At 31.6% G+C, this 20,806-nt stretch overlaps 2 protein-coding genes across 2 annotated transcripts; one reads left to right on the plus strand and one right to left on the minus strand.

The window, feature by feature from the left end:
- Positions 1-1,461: 1,461 nt before the first annotated feature.
- Positions 1,462-4,659, plus strand: LOC136222744 (uncharacterized). The gene is made up of 4 exons (XM_066010474.1): positions 1,462-2,880; positions 3,034-3,951; positions 4,037-4,237; positions 4,333-4,659. Exons 1-4 carry the CDS (start codon positions 1,846-1,848, stop codon positions 4,657-4,659), a joined length of 2,481 nt encoding a protein of 826 aa, XP_065866546.1. The 5' UTR covers positions 1,462-1,845.
- A 14,243-nt stretch (positions 4,660-18,902) lies between these two features.
- LOC136223252 (uncharacterized) lies at positions 18,903-19,583 on the minus strand. The gene has a single exon (XM_066011157.1). The coding sequence runs from the start codon at positions 19,475-19,477 to the stop codon at positions 19,073-19,075; it is 405 nt and encodes a 134-aa protein (XP_065867229.1). The 5' UTR covers positions 19,478-19,583; the 3' UTR covers positions 18,903-19,072.
- Between the last annotated feature and the right edge of the window lie 1,223 nt (positions 19,584-20,806).

The following is a 20,806-nucleotide window of genomic DNA, read 5'->3' on the forward strand; positions in this document are numbered from 1 at the left end:
TCATCTCAAAGGATTTATATGCTACGAGAGGTAACCCAGTAACCCGAGTTTATATCTGTATTCATATTTGTATGAATTTTCTTCATTGTATCAAAGTCATCAGATCTCGTGTTCTGACGGAGTTTATCCATGTTTTAGTGCAATTATGTGTTTTTGGTTGCATATTATTAATCCATATGTTAGATTTATTTTTTCTACGCATGAAAACGAGTTTAAGGATCTATTTTGGCACTGAAAATGTGAAAAACGAGTCTAGTCTCAAGCACCAACATATTTTTCTGTTCGTCGTAAACAAACGGACTAAACCAACATGATCTTACCAGAAACCCCCACCAGAAACATTTTGGTAGGTAGAAGATGGCGGAAAGGCAGGGTGTGGTCTACACGTGCCGCTGAGAGGTGTGATGTGTCAGGCTGACACCTAACGCACACACCACATGTCATGCAACAATTGACTCGCCGCACGACATGTGGCCCCACTTTGCCCAATTTGTGCGCATGGAGCGCACTCACCATGCATGTCGGTTAGTAGCGCGTGTAGGTGCTAGTATTTTTGTAATTTTTTGGTGTATCTTGTTTTTTGGGATAAGGTGCAAAAATACCCCTAACGTTGACAGATAAGAGCAATTTTACCCCTAACGTCTAAAATGGTACAATTTTTTACCCCTAACGTTGACAAGCTAATCCAATTTTAGACATTACTAACAGGATTTTTTTCTCAGTTAAATATTCTATTATCCTATGTACAGGTGTATGCCATGGCATTAGCTGTGTTGGAAAAATTAAAAAATACAAATTCCAATCACGTTCTTTGGAAGATGAAAAGACACTAACTCTACTTGAATCAAATGGATTCCTGATCACGATAAAATCACCAAAGCAAGAGACCATTCAATGGAGAAAATGAAGAATCCTGAAATATCATATGCAATCCCTAATCCATAGCTTTTCTCAAGTCCATCTGCACTTTGCTTAAATTTTCACTTCTATTTTTCCATATCATTGATTTTGCTCGACTTAGCACAATAGAATCACAAAACGGTTTGGTAAGTGCTTTCTATCTCCTCTTTTTAGCTCTGAACTGATTTTTTTTATTTCTTTATGTGTTTTTTCTATCAGATTGTGATATAAATTTTGGGGATTGCTTATCATTCTGTTTAATTTTCAGTGTTCACTAATTCAGTAAGTTTGTGAAAACGTTTTTGAAGCTTTTTTTAATACCATTTTTGTGATTTTCAATTTTTCTAGACTTAGAGATTAAACAATTATTTAGAATACTTTGTTCCAAGTGAAGTTATGATTATTTTCTTGTTTTGATGTGGAATCATAACATAGTTATGCATTCTAGATTAATAGCAATGGATTGACTAGTATGACATAAAATATATTTTCAGGATGACAACTTATTGTGATTTACATCTGCACTTTGGTGGCAAGTGGCTATTAGTGCCTGAAAGACAATACATTGGTGGTAAAGTAGATATTCAAGTGAAGTTTGACATAGATTTCCTCAGTTACAAGGACATAAAAGACAAATACAATGATGATTTGGGGTGTAAGGACATTAAACATCTATATTACTTAGAGATGGGGAAGTCTTTTAGTGATGGGTTGATATTAATTGAAGGTGATAAAGACATAAGATTAATTATGGCTCATGTTACAGATGGCAAAGGAATTGAAGTGCATATTTACCCATTAGAGGTGAATGAGAAAAGCACAGAGACTATCAGCTATGTGAAATCAAACTCTGAGTATAGAATGAGTGATGGGATTACTGAAATGTTTACACAATCAAGTGCAGCTCTTGGGTTAGAATAATTGAATGAAATTGAAGCAAGTCAAATGGATGAAAATATTGAAATCTCTACTCTGCATTTTGTTGAGATAAGGGAAGCATATGAAGGACAATATACTAGTGAGGGGTCTGAGGGCAGTGATGAAGGTGATGATAATGAAGAAGGTGATGTTAGTGACGAGTATGAAGGCAATGATAGTGAAGAAGGTGAGGTTATGGAGACTCTGAAGGCAAATGAAGAAGTTATTAAAAGGCAGATGCTAAATAAGAAATTGACCTTCGAACTTGGTCAAACCTTTGCAAATGCTAAGGCATTTCGATTGGCTGTCTCCAAATATGCAATTCAGGAAGGATGTCCATTGAATGTGATCAAGAGTGATAAATCTAAAGCAAGGTACCATTGTGAACCTTCTTGTCCCTTTAAATTGTATGCTATTAAAGGTGGTGGTCGCGACGACTTGGTGGTAAGGACATTTGTCCCAAGTCATAATTGCACTCGACAATATACTAATCCCAGAGTTAATGCATTGTTTTTAGCTGAATATTTTAAGGAAAAAATTAGAGGGAAACCTAAGTATTCAATTAGAGATATGAAGGATCATGTGAAGGAAGCATTAGAGTTAAATGTGACACTCAGCATGTGCAAAAGAGCTAAGAGGGCGATCATTGAAGAGTTGGATGGGGGATACAAGGAAGAGTACTCATGTTTGGAAGCATATGTGAATGAGTTGAGTATAACTAATCCTGGTAGCACATTTGATCTACAATTCTCAAAAGAAGGAATAAGAGTTGGCAAACGAATATTCTGTAGATTATACTTATGTTTTAATGCATGTAAGAGAGGATGGATAGATGGATGTAGACCAATAATTGGCCTTGATGGTTGTTTTTTGAAAGATATTTGTAAAGGGCAACTACTAGTGGCTGTAGGGCACGATGCAATGGATCAAATATACCCAATAGCATGGACTATAGTAGAAAAAGAGACCAAAGTAAATTGGGAATGGTTCTTATCTCACTTGAGAGAAGATCTGGATCTTCGAAATGGGGATGATATAACACTGATGTCTGATATGCAAAAGGTTAGTTATTATAATTTTATTTATGAATTTATGTGCATGTGTTACTGATCTGTTTTAAATTACCTATAATATTGATTATTACTGACATGAATTTATATTGCTTGGTTTCTTAAAGTACTTCATGTAAATGGTATATATTTTCTATGTTTATAGGGATTGCTCCATGCTGTAAGTATGTTGCTCCCAAACGCAGAACATAGATGGTGTGCAAGACATGTCTTATCCAATTGGGGAATCAAGTTTAGAGGACTAGAACTGGAGAAACACTTTTGGAGATGTGCATGGAGTACATACGAAGAAGAGTTCAAAGATAACTTGAAGACCATGGCAAAGGTCAATAAAAAAGCAGCAGAATACTTGTTGAAGTATCCTCCTCAACATTGGTGTAGAGCTTATTTCACTGATAGGTCCAAAGATCCAATGGTTGATAATAATATGATGGAAAGCTTCAACAGTTGGATTCTAGAACAAAGATCAAGACCAATTTTGAGGATGTTAGAAGAAATGAGGGTGATGACTATGAACAGGTTGCACGAAAATGAAAAAAAGGCTGCAAGTTGGAGTGGTGACTATTCACCAACTAGTATGGAAGAATTCATGCTAAATCATTCAATAGCCAGATATTGCAGGGTTGAGTTTAATGGGGAGAAAGGGTATGAAGTTACACATGGGATTGATAGGCACTGTGTAATTTTACTTGAGAGAAAATGCACATGTAAGGCATGGCAATTGAGTGGAATACCCTGCCCTCATGCCATATGTGCTATGTATCATGCTAAAATAGATCCTGTTAAGCAAATAGACAGGTATTATTCTAAACTGAGATATATGATGACATACAAGCACAAGATACAACCAGTGAGGGGGAAGAAATTTTGGAGAATAGAGGATTTTGCCCCTATTGAGCCTCCCAAGATTACAAGAATGCTTGGCAGACCGAAGAAAAAAAGGATAAGGCAGGTTGGTGAATGTAGTGTAGGGGAGAGGAATGGAACAAGGCTGTCAAGGAAGGGCCAAATTCAAAAATGCAGTAATTGTGGACGAGCAGGCCATAAGAGAACATATTGCAAGGTAATTAGTACTTTTTTTTTCACTTATTTGTGTTCACTTAGTTATTTACATAAAATACAATAATTATTCAATTGTTTATACTTAGGCTCCAAAAGGAACCAAGTATGCTCACTTGAATGTAGAGAATGAAAGGAACGTGACATCAAATGACCAACAAAAACACAAAAGGAAAAGAGACAAAGGCACGTCAAGTGGCCACCCCGCTTGGATAAAGCCTCGAGAGCAAGTTAAAGAAGTTGAATTTGGATACTATTATGATCAAAATTCAGGAAATGCTATGTTTAATGTAAGTGTTTAAATATTTTTTTGTCTATATATGATGGTTTTGTAATCATTTTCGAAATATATTAAATATAACTGTTATTGTCATTTTACTTGTAGCCCGAAAAGACTAGTGAAATTTTATTGTTTGATGGAGTTGAGGATATAGAAGGTCTGCATAATTCCGATCCAGTGATCACCTTTCCCATTCCAAATGAAAGACACTTGAAGCATAAAAAGATGAAACCTTTCAAGCCACCTACTGGAACAAGGAGTATTAGTTTCATTGGAAATGATTCTGAAGTTTCACATCCAACCGATTTGCCAATTCAGCCTCCCAAACTGCAATGGAAAGGCAAGAAAGCGATGACCAGTAAACAGCTTCAAGAAGAGAAAGAACTCTGCATTGGCAAGAAGATGAAAGACAAGGAAATCCGCCTTGGATAATTAGGTTAACCGTAGATTAGTTTTTTTGGATGTTAGTTGAATGTTAAGTTTTTTGGATAGTATTTTAAATGTTGTTTCTATTTTGTTGAATGTTAAAGCTCAAACTAAATAGTTTTTTTAGATGTTAGTTGAATGTTAAGTTTGTTTGCTGGTATTTTAAATGCTGATACTATTTTGTTGAAATGAAATGGATACTGGTAGTTACAAATGCTTATGGTTATTAACTGTTTGAACCAGTTCACATTCAGTCTTCTGTTCAGATTTAACTTTTTTTCTGGTAAGAGCTTGAAATTTGACATTTTGCATTGTGTATCTTATAATGACTGGCATTTGACTTAGTGATTATATTAGTGATATTTAGTTATGGACAGCCAGCAATTATAGTGATCTCTTTCAAGTAAGGACATTCCACATAACCAATTCCAGAGTAGAAACTAATTAAGTTTAGCAAATCTTCTTATGCATTCCAAAAAAGGAAATGTGGTAGCAAGAGCAACAGTTCTATCTGTGATGTAGACCTTATAATCTCTTCTACCGTGATAACTTGTGACTTGTAAGTTTTTTAGTGCATGGAGATGCATCTCTATGTTGGTCAGAGGAGATATGGTAGCAGAAGCAACCGTTTTATCTATGATGCTGGCCTTATAATCTCTTCAACCATAATAACTTGTGACTTGTAAGGTTTTTAGTGCATGGAGATGCATCTCTAAGTTGGCCAGACCATATAATCTCTTAGCATTGCTTTCATGATGTTGCTTATCTTTTTTCTGGATATTAGAATTGACAGTAGGTGTATAACTTTTTTGTTAATTTTGGCATTTAAATTTCCATTAGAATTTGACAGGAGATGTATAACATTTTTGAAATAAAACTCTAATTTCAGAGAATGTGTATAAAGTTAAACATTAATGTTAAAATAGTTTACTACATCATTTATTATAACTATAATAAACATCAAATCGCAGCAACTAATATCTTCTTCATAATTAAAATTTTCTTCAATCATTTTGTGGTACTGTCTTGATTCCATTTTAATTGATGTCTTATCTTCTTGCAACAGCAACATTATAGTCATGGCTGCATATGCTGCACTTGCAGCAGCAATCTCTCTTTCTCCAACTTCTGGTAAAGCATTGAATGTGCATCCTTTTCTTTTTCAATTGCTCGTTCCAACATTTGAATCATAGTTGCACCATTGCCAGCACTAGCCAGCCCTTTTCCAGGATTACCTGAAATTTTTTCAACAGATAATGAGTCCCTAAATTATCCCTACCAATGATCAGAATGTATTTTGGTGCCAACTTCATGTTTCAGAAGAAGAAAATGTGGAACTGAAAATAAAGGCTTCATGTTTCAGAAAAGCCATAGAACTTAAAATACATATGATAAATAAGATAGAAAGATATAGCACAAACATCAAGTTATTAGTTGCAATGTGGCCATAACTATTGTTTTGTTCAGGAAAAGAAATGTTAAATTACTAATTTGACTAGATGGTAAACCACAATTAATCATATTTAAGATCAAAACTCAGTTGTTCTATAAGGCATAGCTCTCACCTTTTCATTTTAATCATCTTAGGATAATTGCTTTTGTTTTCATTTTAGCAAAGTTGCATGTACCCTCTTAAACAAAAAAGCAAACATCTAGAGTGCATAAATTGTTTTATCTCTAAGTCTAAAAAATTGAAAATCACAAAAACCGTATTAAGAAAAGCTTCAAAAACGTTTTTACAAAGTTACTGAATTAGTTGACAGTGAAAATTAAACAGAATGATAAGCAATCCCCAAAATTTATATCACAATCTGGTAGAAAAAACACATAAAGAAATAAAAAAAAAATTAGTTCAGAGCTAAAAAGAGGAGATAGAAAGCACTTACCAAACCTTTTTGTGATTCTATTGTGCTAAGTCGAGCAAAATCAATGATCGGGAAAAATATAAGTGAAAATCGAATCGAAGTGCAGATGGACTTGAGAAAAGCTACTGGTTAGGGATTGCATATGAGATTTCAGGATTCTTCATTTCTTTCCATTGAATTGTCTCTTGCTTTGGTGATTTTATCGTGATCAGGAACCCATTTGATTCAACTAGAGTTAGTGACTTTTCATCTTCCAAAGAACGTGATTGAGATTTGTGTTTTTTAATTTTTCCAACACAGCTAATGACATGGCATACACCTGTACATAAGATAACAGAATATTTAACTGAGAAAAAAATTCTGTTAGTAATGCCTAAAATTGGACTAGCTTGTTAACGTTAGGGGTAAAATTATACCATTTTAGATGTTAGGGGTAAAATTGCTCCTATCTGTCAACGTTAGGGGTATTTTTGCACCTTATCCCTTGTTTTTTTAGGCTAAACTGTTGCAATGCATGAGAAATATAAGAGTATTAGAAAAGTCAAACTCTTAAAGAAAAAAAAGTCAGCCTTTTTTTTATTAGGCCCAAGTTAGGTCCCAAAGTGTTCACATACTCATAGTACTCCTTATAAGCTTTCCAACACCATGCAACCCGTCTAAATCTGACTTTAACGAGAAAGTTATGACCTGCGGAAATTTCAACCGAAGTTGGAGAACTAGGGATTTGATATCAAAATTGATACGGATTGAAATCGAAGTGAGGATTTTGATCTTAAATCCATAAAGAAATTTGTTTACAAACCAAAACTTGAAGGAGTAAATCCCAAGTAATAAGAAGGAGCTCTCAACAATGGAGGCTGATTTTCATATTCATCAAAAAGTTGCCGTTTCTTACAAAAGAAGGGTTTAAATACCTCTCCCCGAAGAGATAAGAGTACCTAACTATCCCCACTAGGTTTACATTCATCTAAATCAAGTTAGGGGTAATAAAGTAAAAAGAAAGGATAAGTGGCATGTTGGTAATTAAACCATCATGTAAAAACAGAGTGGCGAAACAGTAATTATAGAAATGGAAATAGAAATTGGCAGCCAAAATAGGAGCTGTCGGATTGGCCAACCAGTAGGTGACACGACATGTCGCCTATATGACACGGTGTGTCAAGGAGTGACACGCTATGTTAATCGACAAACCTTCGGGCAGAGACTTTAGGGAGCTTGACACGGTGTGTCTCCTACTGACACGGTATGTCGGCTTGAATTTCAACAGTTCTTGTGCTTGCTTAAACCGTGTCGCTGGCTTCGGGGCAATTGGACACTTCCTTCGGGCTTGTGTTGGAGATGTCCTCATAAAAAATTTGACTTTTTTAATAGGGTTAGAATCAACCTTAGAAGTTTCAGGTGGAATTGTATTACTCAGCATAAGCTTTCCAACAAAACTAAGTACACCTGATTTTGACATCGAGAAGAAACATTATGACCAACAGAAGATAGGAACACATAGGAAAGTCTTAGAAACTGCCCTAAAAGTGTAGGACTGACCGTTTTAGGGAAAGTTAGAATTAGCTTTATATGTCATTTAGAAAGTTCCTCTCGTGGCTGTAACGGTTCCAACACAACTGAATGCACTCAATTTCGAAGTCGAACGAAAAATTTACAACCGAGAACTTTTGAAATGCTCTAGGGTACTCATGGAAGTTTTACTGGTCGCAGTCGGTCACCCAAGATTGTCGCCCGCCATAATCAGTCACTTGTCGAAATTGAAAAAAAATTACATTTATCATTACAAATCAAAATGGAGCATATTAAAGGTGTTTCTACACCCCATTTGATCATAAATATTTAATAAATCAAAATGGAGCATTTTAGAGGTGTTTCCTCACCCTAAATAAAAAAATTCCTATATAATGAGACATTTGGTTGTAAGTAAGGGAGGAGTATTCTAGAGCATTTCTAAGCTTTGATGCTGAAGTCTAATTTTTTTTTTTTATAAAATGTCATATATCATTTCATAAGATGAAACAATACCAATACAATAAGAAAATTAGAAGAAATAAAACTCTACATACATACAAACAACAACCAGAAAGAAAAAAAAGATTGCAAATAGCAATAAAAATCATAAAAGGAACAAATAAAACAAAAAATATAAATCATATCCTTCTCATAAGTTGAATCCTGTTGAAAACCCGTTGCAATCAATTATTCATCATGTAGAGGTTTTCCAAACATTCGGATCCAAATCCTTTTTTTGTTTGCAACTACGCAGATCTATATATCTACAGACAAGATGAAGCTTTTACGCCCTTGCTAAGACAAAAAAAAATAAACGAAAGAAGTATAGCTAACAATTATAGATTCGGTGAAAAAGGAATTTTGATAAGGAATATAGATTTCAAACTAACAAGAAAATGTAAATAAGAAAATGAAACTAAAACATAGATGAGAGGCTTCCTTCTTCCTCCTCTGAGGAAACCTAGTTAGAAGGTTGAAAAAGAGGAAAATAAAGAAAGGAACAATGAGATTATAGTGGCAACGATGGTGGAGGAGGGTGGAGGAAGCAATTTTGTGAGAATGAAGGAGTTTTTTTTAGAGAGAATGATGAGGAAATCTCTTTTCTAAAACCAAGCCAATCATGAAAGGGAGCTCACACGATGTGTCACCTTAGCCACATATCGTATGAGCCAGATCGATGGAGAAGGGTTGCCCAAAGGAGGAACCACACTGCGTTTTAGATCTTCACACGTCGTGTGAAATGCTTCTTGAAGTTCATGGAGTTTGCTATTAATTCACACGGTGTGTGACTGCCTTAACACGTCGAGGGATCTTGAGAATGCTTCATCCAAGCCAGTGTGGTTGCTCCAAGTCTAAGCCATACGGCGTGTGGCCCAACTTCGTGGCCAAGGAAGACAAGCTTGCCATCATTCTGCTTCAGCTTAATTATTGTTTTTTTTTCCATTTAGGGTGTTTTGCCATTAACTTAATTCCTCATATATTATCCCTATTTGTTTAGTTCAAACTTGTAATCCTAGCAAGGGCTTTTAAAACTTCTACGGTCTAGTTTAGGTATGTATTCAAGCTTCTTCTTTTTAAGGATGAACTAACATTTATCCATTAAACACAAATTTCCTCTTGGAAGCAAGGTTTCCTAACGTATTTGGGATTAACTCCTACTAATTTAGTTAATAAAAAAGTATTCTTTGTTAATTTAAGATTAAAATCAACATTATCATCATGAATCTATACTCGAGAATACTCAAAATGGAAAATGTCTTCTACTCTATGTCGAAGTCTAATTAACATGGCTATTAAAGAGGAGGTTTTTGAAGAAAATGTGAATCCTAGAAAATATTTACATTAATACATATTGATAGTTATTAATAATTTTTTATTAAAATAAGAATATTACACTTTTGTTTTAAAATGTTTTAATTACATATATTTATTAAACTAGATAAAAGAGAAAGAGATGGAAGTGAAAATAGAAAATAGAAAATACATATATATATATATATAATTGTATTTTTAATATAATAACAATATTCTTAAGTATGAAACTGTTCTTTTAAATTTACTGAATCACAAAACTGTTAAAGAAATAAAACTTAATAATCTGAAAATGTATTAGTTAATATATATATATTTGTCTTTATATTTGTCCGTTTTAGCACATATACCCCTATATCAAATAAACATATAAATATATCCTTATATTTTTCAAATAACACCAAAAATAGCCTAATCTATCAGACTAACTAACGACGTAACAAAATGGACTGTTTCTTCTTTACACATATCTTTTGTCCAAAGACAAACCCAGAGATTGTCTTCTCTGCAGATCGTAGGACCTTCAAACCCCCTCTTTCTCTCTCCATATCTCTGTTTTAAATAAAATTGATTCTGGAAACAGTGTGCAGTCTTCAAGTGGCGCCGGAGATGAAGAGTATGATTAATACAGAAGCAGATTCTAGAACATTAGGAGTTTTATAAGAATCGCCAGTAGCAGTAATCAAACTTATTCCACCCGTTCCGGCGGTGGAAGACGAAGGTAAGGATTTACCGAAGGTTTAATTTTAAAATCGAAAATCCAGATTCATCGGAATAGAGAGACCGAGCTTAGAGTGAACGCTCTTCTTACAGAAAGTCATCATGGTAAATAAAATGGAGAAACAGAGTAAACTCGTGTATATATATAGAGAGCGAAATAATAAAGAAAAATAATGGCGGAGGGAAAAAGATGAAAAAAAGAATAGAGAAGAGACACATGTGAATTAATAAGGGAAGGAAGGTCAAAGATAGATAGAAAAAGCTAAAGAGGTGAAAATTGTGAGCTAGAATGGTTGGGAGTCGAACGGAAACACAAACAGAAGGGCTGTGGAGGTGGAGATAGACATGGATGAGGGGGTGAAGAAAGAGATAGAAGGGAGAAGGACTGAAATGGCGAGGTTAGGCCATCTCCAAGGGCTCTCTAAATTTAAAGAGAGCCCTTGGAATCCCATGAAATCCAGCTCCAACGGAGCTGGATCTGCTTGCGGCAAAGATGCCGCAAGCAAGTTGTAAAGAGCCAACTTGCTTGCGGCATCTTTGCTGCAAGCAAAGTTAGAGTATTTTATTATTTTTTTTATTATTTTTTTTAAAAATCCTTTTATTTAATCATTTTATCAATTTATAATTTTTTTTAAATCCTTTTATTTTATATAACATTTTGTTTTAAATATTTTTTTATTTTAAATATTAATTTTATGTATATTTATTTTTTGTACATTTATGTTTATTATTTAGATATATTTATGTTATTTAATTTCTAATTGTAGTGTTATTTGATTTTTTATTGTATTGTACATTTAAATATTAAATTATAATTATAAAAACACTAAATATTACATAAATTATAAAAACATTTAAATATTACACGAACCATAAAAGCGTTACACGAATTATAAAAACATTACACGAATTAGAAAAACATTACACGAATTAGAAAAAACGAAACAAACTAGAAAACAACAAATAGAAAACAACAAAGACAACATACTACTCAATAAGGTCCTAAATCATTTCCACTTCCACCAAGATTGTTGAAAAACCCGGAAAATTCGAAATCAGTTGTGGTAGGTGGTGGTTGTGATTGAGTAGCTTGCGTTTCCGTCAATCTTCTTGCATAAATATCATATTTACTTTGTAGAAGCTGAGCACGTAAAAGTGGATCCGGGATTGAATTTGGATCTTGCATCAATATGGGGACGTGCTGAAACACCATGGGCAAGTCTTCCATCTGATTATATCGACGCAATCCATGAAGCTGTAGAGATTTTTGAGACCGAGCAGTCTGTTGGGATTGATATGAGGGATTAATGTGTTTTTTAATTTATGTGTATTGTATTAGATTAATGTACTTTCCTTTAGTATTTTTGATTATTTTAGTTTTTTAATGTAATTTCTCTTTAGTGTTATTGTAATGTTTTAATTTTTTTAATGTGTTTCTTTGTTCGTGTTAAATCTTATATTTTTTCAAATTTTATAAAATTATATTTCAAATTAATAATTATTGATTTTAATAATTATCATTTAATTATTTAGTTTAAAATAAAAATAGTAAATTAAACATTACATGATAATAATTAATAAATGGATATATTTTGATTGATAATATAAAGAATATAAATGTTATGTTTATTAAAAAAAATTGTTATGTGAAAAATGAATATAATAATAATAAAAGTTTTAAAGAGTGGTTAAAATAGAGTATATGGTTGGAGAACTTTTACTGTAGCAACTCTATATTTGAAGATAGAGTAGAGAAAAATGAAGATAGAGTAGGCTAAATAGAGAACACCGTTGGAGATGGCCTTAGGAAAAAGACATCGTTTGGTAATGATGAAGAAGGTGTTGAAGCTTTAGTTGATGTCTTACCTGTTGACCGTTAGTGTCATATATTAGACTGTTAGATTAGGGTATTTTTGGTGTTATTTGAAAAATATAGGGATATATTTATGTGTTTATTTGATAAGGTATATATGCTAAAACGGACAAATACAAGGGTAAATATGTATATTAACCCTATTAAAAATACAAAAACTAAACAATGGTTTAATAAAAAGTGAGAGAATAATAAATTATTAATCTTTTTTCTAAATACCAATATACTTGTACTTCTGCTTCAAATCCATCTAAGTATAAATCCACCAGCAATAAAAGTGCTTTAAGGTTTTTTTTGTTTTTTCCTTTTTAACTTGTTTAGTTGTCTCTGTGGTTTATGTGTACCTATACTTATAAAAGGCAAGACAAAGTAAAAGTAAAACTAAAGTATACTGTAAAAAGATTTGAATTATTTCATAAGCAAATAAATTGAATTAAAGGATAAATATCGCTATTTCATAAAAAAAAAAAACTTCCAACAAGGACAAACCAAATAAATGCCCTTATCTTTCGTACATGAAATATATCTATCTATTATAAAGTAGAAGTAAATTGGAACAACAAATTGTTGAATTCACTTTCAATTCTACTAAACATTGTGGTTTTATGGTAAATATAGTTCTAAAAAAAACTTTAATTTTTGAATATTTTTATTTTGAGATTATTAGCGGTCATTTTAAAACGTTAGTTAAAATTTAATGATCATATTATTAGAAAATGAAAAAGAGTGACTTTTATGTTATGTTTTGAAATTAGTGATCTTACCGTAAAAAAGAGCAAAGTTCAGTTGCCATAGGTGTAATTTACCTAAAAAAAAATGTAATGTATTATATGCCACTAAATATTTCAAAATATATATTATGAGGAGAGATCATGTGTGACACATCTCTTATGGTGTGATAAGCCTTATTGTGTGACAATGGCCAATTTTGTAATTAACCAGGGGAAGGTGACAAATTTGTAAATAAAAGGAAATAGAAAATTATTTTATTTCTTTTCTTTAAAATGCATTTTTCCAACTTTTCCAACCTTGTTTTTCAAAAAATTGTATACCATTGGACTCGTCTTAATTAGACGGTCATTTTTAGATCCCAGAAGCTCGGGTAAAAAAAATTTCGGTGAATGGAATCCGGCGATCTGTTTTTCTGTGAGAAAAAAATGTCCAAAAAATTCTCAAAAAATTCCAGAAAATATAAAACATTATTCTGAGAAACTTTAATTCTTAACTCAAAATGAGATTCCTTACGGTTTAGTCCCAAATCAACGGAATCCGGCGGTTAGATGAGCGTTTTCCGATAAAAAAAACCCCGAAAGTGTCCAGAAAATTCTCAAACAATTTCAGAAAATGTAAAACATTATTTGGAGAAACTTTAATTCTTGATTCGAAGTAGGATTTCTTACGGTTTAGTCCCAATAAAACGTTTTCTTTAATTTTATCCATTTTACATCCTTCAACAATTTATTGGATCAAAACCATAAGAAATCCCGCTGCGGTCCAAGAATTAAAGTTTCTTAGAATAATATTTTACATTTTCTGAAATTTGTTTAGAATTTTCTGGGTACTTTGTTTCTCGCCAGAAAACGTCCACCCGGATTCCGTTAACCGGAATTTTTTTTACTTGAGCTTCAGGGATCTCTAAAATGACTGTCTAATTTAGACGAGTCTAATAGTATAAAAATTTTCGAAAAACGAGGTTAGAAATTTCGGAAAAATATATTTTAAAGAAAAGAAATAAAACATTTTTCTTTTGGAACAATATAAGTATTATGTTGGAACAAATGGTACACTGATTTGGAACAATGTAAGTAGAACAAAAAATGTGTCCAGAAAATTATCAAAAAATTCCAAAACATTTAAAACATCATTTTAAGAAACTTTAATTTTTGGCTCAAAGCGAGATTCTTTGGAGTTTTGACCCAACAAATTGTTGAAGCATTTAAAATGGATAAAATTAAGGAAAACGTTTTATTGAGACTAAACCGTAAGAAATCACGCTTCGACCCAAGAATTAAAGTTTCTTAGAATAATGTTTCACATTTTATGGATTTTTTTGAGAATTTTCTGGGCACTTTTTTTCTCGCCGGAAAACGTCCACCCCGATTCCGTTCACCGGAAATTTTTTTACTTGAGCTTCAGGGATCTTAAAATGACCGTCTAATTTAGACGAGTCTAATAGTATAAAAAATTTCGAAAAAAGATGTTAGAGATGTCGGAAAAATGTATTTTAAAGAAAAGAAATAAAACAATTTTCTCTATACTTTCTTTCATTTTATTTACAAATTTGACACCTTGCCCTTTTTAATTATCATCAAAACTACGTGGTTTTGTTATGTCATACAATAAGCTCATTGTCACACCCTAACCTTTTGTTACACTGGATCTCACCCCTGTATATTATAAACTCAATAATGATACAAAAAAAATTTGATGTAAAAGTAAGTATAACCTTAATTGTTGAGGAAAAATAAAACTTAACACCCTCTATGTATTTTATTTGTGATAAGTAAAAAGATTTATAAGATAAAACTTTGTTTCAAGTTATTAAGTAATAACCAATTAAAATGCTCTCACACACCGGAAGCACACCCGCACGTTGTTGTCATTGACGTGAATGCCAGAGTGGCTTGCCAAGAGCAAATTTCGTCTGTCTTTTTATTTTTTCTCTTATGATAATTTTCTATGCACGATTTAAATTCGATTCAAATAAGAAACAACAGATCCTAAGAATTTCTTCTTGTTTCTTCTATTCTTGTTGAAAGGTTTCGTCTGTCTTTTTATTTTTTCTCTTATGATAATTTTCTATGCACGATTTAAATTCGATTCAAATAAGAAACAACAGATCCTAAGAATTTCTTCTTGTTTCTTCTATTCTTATTGAAAGGTTGAAAACTATTCCGTAATTTGATTTGTCAATAATATTGTTTTTATGGTGTCTTCTATAAAATAAGTTATACTTTATTTTTTCTATCATTGGATAAACTTATTTTATCAAAATTCATCATCATTCAATGATGCAAAAAAAACAAAGTAAGACTTACTTTGTTAGCAAGAAAATAACATAGCCTAACTTTTTTTTTTGTTGGTTGTTTTTCATTGATATTGCATCTAAAAGAATCTTGATTTATTTGATTACTTGTGTTTTTTCTGACTTTGCTTTATATGCAGAGGGAAAGAGACACGATGAGAATTTGAATTTTTGTAAACGCTTTAACCCCACAAGGCCAAAATATTCAAAGAAGAAAAGACCCCACTCACACTTTAGATGGTTCTACACTTTTAAGGCTCCATTGTGATTGGACCACGCTATCATGTGGTAGGTTTCCAATTATCCAAACAAAATATCTTACTAATTAAATTAAAGGACAATGTATCAAATTACCTGATATAACTTAACTCGAGCTTTTTTTTTTTTTTTAGGGGAAAGTTCAAATAAAACCCTTATGGTTTTACTAATTTTTAGATAAAGGACTGTGGTTTACTTTTTATCAAAACGAGGATTGAGATTTTCATCTTTAGTAAAATAAGGACTTTTTCGATTGATACTATTAAAATCACTCTTAACAACTTCAAAAATGACATATTTTAAGAACTACTAATATTCTAAGCAACTTTAATTCTTTAACTTTTTTATTTCGAGATTATTTAGATGATGTTTGGTAAAGAGAGAGAAAGTTAATGTTTAGAGAGAGAAAGTTTCAAAAAAGATGATTTTCTAAAATCGAAAATGTAGTTCCATAGAAAATATGACATTGAACAACTTTAATTCTTGAAAATTTTTATTTTCAGGTCGTTATAGTTTTAATAGCATTATTAAAAGTGTGAAACCACAGTCCTCGTTTTGACAAAAAGTAAACCACAATCGTTTTGACAAAAAGTTTTATTTGAACTTTTCCCTTTTTTTATTATTATTTGTAACAATTTTATATTTTACATTCGAAAGTTGGTTCAATTTCCACCGTAATCAATCATTTCACATTTACATGATCACCAATCAGTAACATATCATATCAAAAATACCGTATAGATAAAATAATATTTTTGAACTTTTAAAAAAAAATTGCATACGTATATATGTATTTTTAATTTGTTACTAATCAACATTCATAATATGATGCATAAGTAGAATAGAAATAATGTAATTCATGAACAAGTATATCATATAATTATAAAACTGGTCCAATTTATAAAAAGTAAGAGTATAATTGTAACATCATAGTTAATACCATGTAGATATTGTTCGCTTTGGTCCAAATCCAATATTTTGGACCCCACGGCTTTAAAACGCATATGCATGTATTAGATTCACACCTTACTAATATGTCTCAGTCACTCTCTCTGTTTCCAATGCGAGATTCAGTTAAATTCCTACCTCCATCATTGTCCCTTAAAGACGTTTCTTGCTCAAACCTTCTATCTAGCATCACCCAACCAGATCGTTACAATAATTATATCGTTTATGACAGTAGAAATAAAATTACTCCCCAACCGTCTGTAGAATATTTTTACACCCTATCTTAAATTAACAACTTATATATCACAATTTTATCAAAGCTTTTTTTTTTATCAAACATCCATATATAAGTGGGAATTTTGCTGTCCTCATTCTCCTATCCAAAATCAGCCTAAAAATGTTGATGAATAAATTTAGTTTTTTTTTTTTTTTTCAGAAAATAGATATATCTAATCATGAACATAGTTTTTCTTTTTCCTAATTATAGTATATTCAAAGATATTAAATTTTAAATGGAATCTCGCATCACCATTCTCCACTATGAAGAATGAAGATATACTCCAACTCAAACAGTTTTATAACTGTTTGTTTCATTTTGTTTGTGTCTTATTTCTCGGTTCAAGGCTCTGCATCTAATTAAAGTTTTGGATGTATATTATAACTTGAACTCGAATTCTAACTTAAATCATTTAAAATCTTTAATCACTCAAATCAATTTTAAAATTAAAATTGTTTTTATCATTTTACTTAAAATAGCAAAAAAAAAAATAATAATAATTGGTTATTACTATAGAGCAATAACTATTAATCATTTTGATGAAAACAGTAACACTTTGTTTCATAACCACTAAAATCACTTAATTTAATACTTTAAATATTTATTTATATTAAATCGTTTATCAAATAAATTAAAATATTTAACTTAAAATTTTAAGATAACATTATCAACTAATATTTTTATATTCATTTATTTATTCAAATAGTTGAATTACTTAATATTTTCAGTACTTATAATATTTAACACTTAAAATTAATTCAGTACTTATTTTTTCAACACTTAATTTTCAATTTTAGGAAACAACACCTAACTTTACAAATTTACGAAAAGCTTAAACATATTTTTTTAATATTATTTTGATTTCTATTTTTTTTTGTAAGAAGGGAAGAAAAAAAACAAACAAACAAAAACCTAATCCGGGATCAGTCTAGGAAGACTGACCCCAATCCTATCCTCAAGAAGAGAAGGTAACAGAAAAGAAGGAGGAACGGAAAGGGTAGAAACACCTAACATCCCCCCATGCCCAGCAGCTGCCAAGCGATCCGCCACGCGGTTTTGCTCCCTATAAATATGGGAGAAGGTAAGATAATCGAAGGCAGGACGAAGCCTCAAGATGGCTTTAAATTATTTTGATTTCTATAATATCATTACTTTTATTATCATTTACTACATCCGTTCCATAATATAATCATTCTAGAGATTCTCATACAAATTAAAAAATACAATTAATGTAAAGTCAAATTAATGAATTTACATTGATCAACTTAAAAAAAAAAAAATCTCTCTTTGTAATGGTTGTACAATAAGAATTTGAATGTTAAAAAACACATAGATTAAGACAAAAAAAATTGAATGATTGGAAAAAAAAAACTAAAGTAAAAATTCTTGAAAACTTAAAAAAAAATTTATTTTCTAAAACGACTCATATAATAGAATAGAGAAAGTAATAATTTATTTATTTTTATATTATATTTTTACTTTTATAATTTATTAATGAATTAATTTAAAAATATCTATATGTATCAGATATTTTATAACAACAATATTTCATTGTAATTTTATAGCAAACAATAATTATCAATCAAGCTATGTAGTTACTGTTGTTTCAATTTTTACCGAGATATTTTCTAAGAAATCAAGAATGTTTTCTTTCAAGTTCATTTTTGCTCACAAAAATTTAAATAAAGAAAGCATGAAAACCTTTAATAAAGCCTGATATTGTGCAATCATGCTGTTTGATTTTCTTTTTTATTTTTCCATGTTCAAAACTTAATTATTGGAGTGGGGGAAGAGAACAAGACAAAATTGGACTATTGCCGTTTCCTTGCACCCTAATTCACCACTAAACTTCTCTTTTCAACAATTATTAATTACTCCTCAAAAAAATCAATCAAATCAACCATACTACTCTCTACACCACACAAAAATTCAAATTATTATCCCAAAATATCACCACCATTAATTCAAGAAATTAGAAGAAAATCATTACTCAAGAAATTACATAACTAAACTATATAGTAGTATTAAACAAGAAATTAAACCATGAAACACACATAAACTATATGATTAGACTCTATAATCAATATGTATATGGACCACAAAAATCCAACACAAGAACCAGAGACATATCAAAACCAGCTATCAAGAAAGGAAGACTGGAATTGGACCAAAACAAGCAGCAAAACGATGAAAGCAGCGACACCCCAAGGGGAGGAACCTTCCGGCGGAGCACGGTAGTGGGTCCGGCGTTTCCGTTCCCAGGGAGATGAAGCAAAGAGAAAGCCGTCAGGATTTTCCATAGATGATAACCAACGAACTAACAAGATAATAAGTACTGGAATTACCAAAAGGATCCACTTAGTTTGCTCTTCAGCAGCCTCCACCATATCTTCATAGCTGAATAGCAATGAAATTCCGAAAAATATTGAAGTTACCCCTAAGATTAGAAGAACTGGATATGGTAAGGGGTTCAGAGTGAAGCCATCGAAGATCGAGTTGCTTCTTCTTCCATAGCAATTGTTGTAATCGTTCATAGGTATTTCCTTAAAAAAGTATATCAAGATTTAAGAATCAAGATTCAAGAAAATGTTTTTGAGAGATAGAGGCCCCCCACTGTATTTATAGCATACAACTAGGGAAAAAGTATTGTGAGGCCACTAATAATTTCAGCGGATTCAGATATTGATATTTCAGTGAGTCACTTACCGACCTCCTAGTAGATCTGGGGCATGGGCCGGGCACGACCGGGTTTGTCGGGTTTTTAATAAAACCTGATAAGTCCAAGACCAGCCCATCCCGCAATAAAATGAGTCGGATTTGGGTTTGGGTTTAAAATATGAATCCTAAATATATATAGTATATCGGGACGGGCCGATGAAAAATTCATATAGTCCAAGCCCGTATAGTTTCTGGCGGGCTTATACGGGGTTAGACTGGACGTGACACCAATTTCGTGTGTTCAAGTCTGGATAAATGGGTTTGGACGGGCCGGGCGGGCTTGCCGGCCCATGCCCAGGTCTATAAAAAAACTAATGTTTTAAAAACCGAATTGAACTGGATTGATAAATGTATTAGAGTAGATACAACTGATTGATTTGAATTGGTTAACAAATAATTTCATAAATGTTTCAAAAAAAAAAAAATTTCATAAATAATATATATATATAATAATTTAATTTAAATTATGAAATTTATTATTTTTACATTTTATTGTGTGTATATTTAAAATTTAAATACTACGTAAACTGTGGTTATATTGCAAAGATAAATTAAATTTTAACAATATTTATCAAAATTTTAAAAATAAATACTAAATGATATTTTAAAATTTTAATGTTTAAGTATTGCTCCCTCTGTTTCAATACTACATGTTGTTTTAAAGAATTGCATAGAAATTAAGGATATTAGAAAAAATATATTGGTATAAAAAGTTCTTTATTCTAATTAATTTTTATAAACCCATGTTTTATAACAAAAAAAAAAGATAATTTAAGATGTACTGATCATATAAAATGACATGTATAATGAAAAAAAAGTCTCAACCGGTTTAAGTGGTTCAGTCCGATTTGTTGGACATATAAAAAAACTAACATCAACAGGATTGGAGACCAACCGACCGATTCAGTCCGATCCATAGTTTTAAAAGTCGAAAGGCGAGTCAAGGCGACAAGGGCCAAAAATCGCCTTGAGGCGAGGCGAGAGGCAAGGCGACGGCCTTTCGCACGTGAGGCGACAAAAAAATAGAAAATCAAATAAAATTAAATTAACTCAATAAAAACTATTAGTACTTAAGGATAGTTTAATTTCTAAGCTTATAAACCAAATTAACTTAAAGTCTAATAATAAAGTGCTAATTCTTAAAT

Source organism: Euphorbia lathyris, chromosome 3 (genome assembly GCF_963576675.1).
Source record: "Euphorbia lathyris chromosome 3, ddEupLath1.1, whole genome shotgun sequence".
NCBI classification, from domain to species: domain Eukaryota; kingdom Viridiplantae; phylum Streptophyta; class Magnoliopsida; order Malpighiales; family Euphorbiaceae; genus Euphorbia; species Euphorbia lathyris.

Bases quoted from the DNA above. Each gene is read 5' to 3' on its own strand.
- LOC136222744 (XM_066010474.1), top strand. From the start codon at position 1,846: ATGGATGAAAATATTGAAATCTCTACTCTGCATTTTGTTGAGATAAGG. The intron at 3,952-4,036 runs GTAATTAGTACT...GTTTATACTTAG, and splicing joins ATAAGAGAACATATTGCAAG to GCTCCAAAAGGAACCAAGTA. The intron at 4,238-4,332 runs GTAAGTGTTTAA...TTTTACTTGTAG, and splicing joins CAGGAAATGCTATGTTTAAT to CCCGAAAAGACTAGTGAAAT.
- LOC136223252 (XM_066011157.1), bottom strand. From the start codon at position 19,477: ATGAACGATTACAACAATTGCTATGGAAGAAGAAGCAACTCGATCTTC.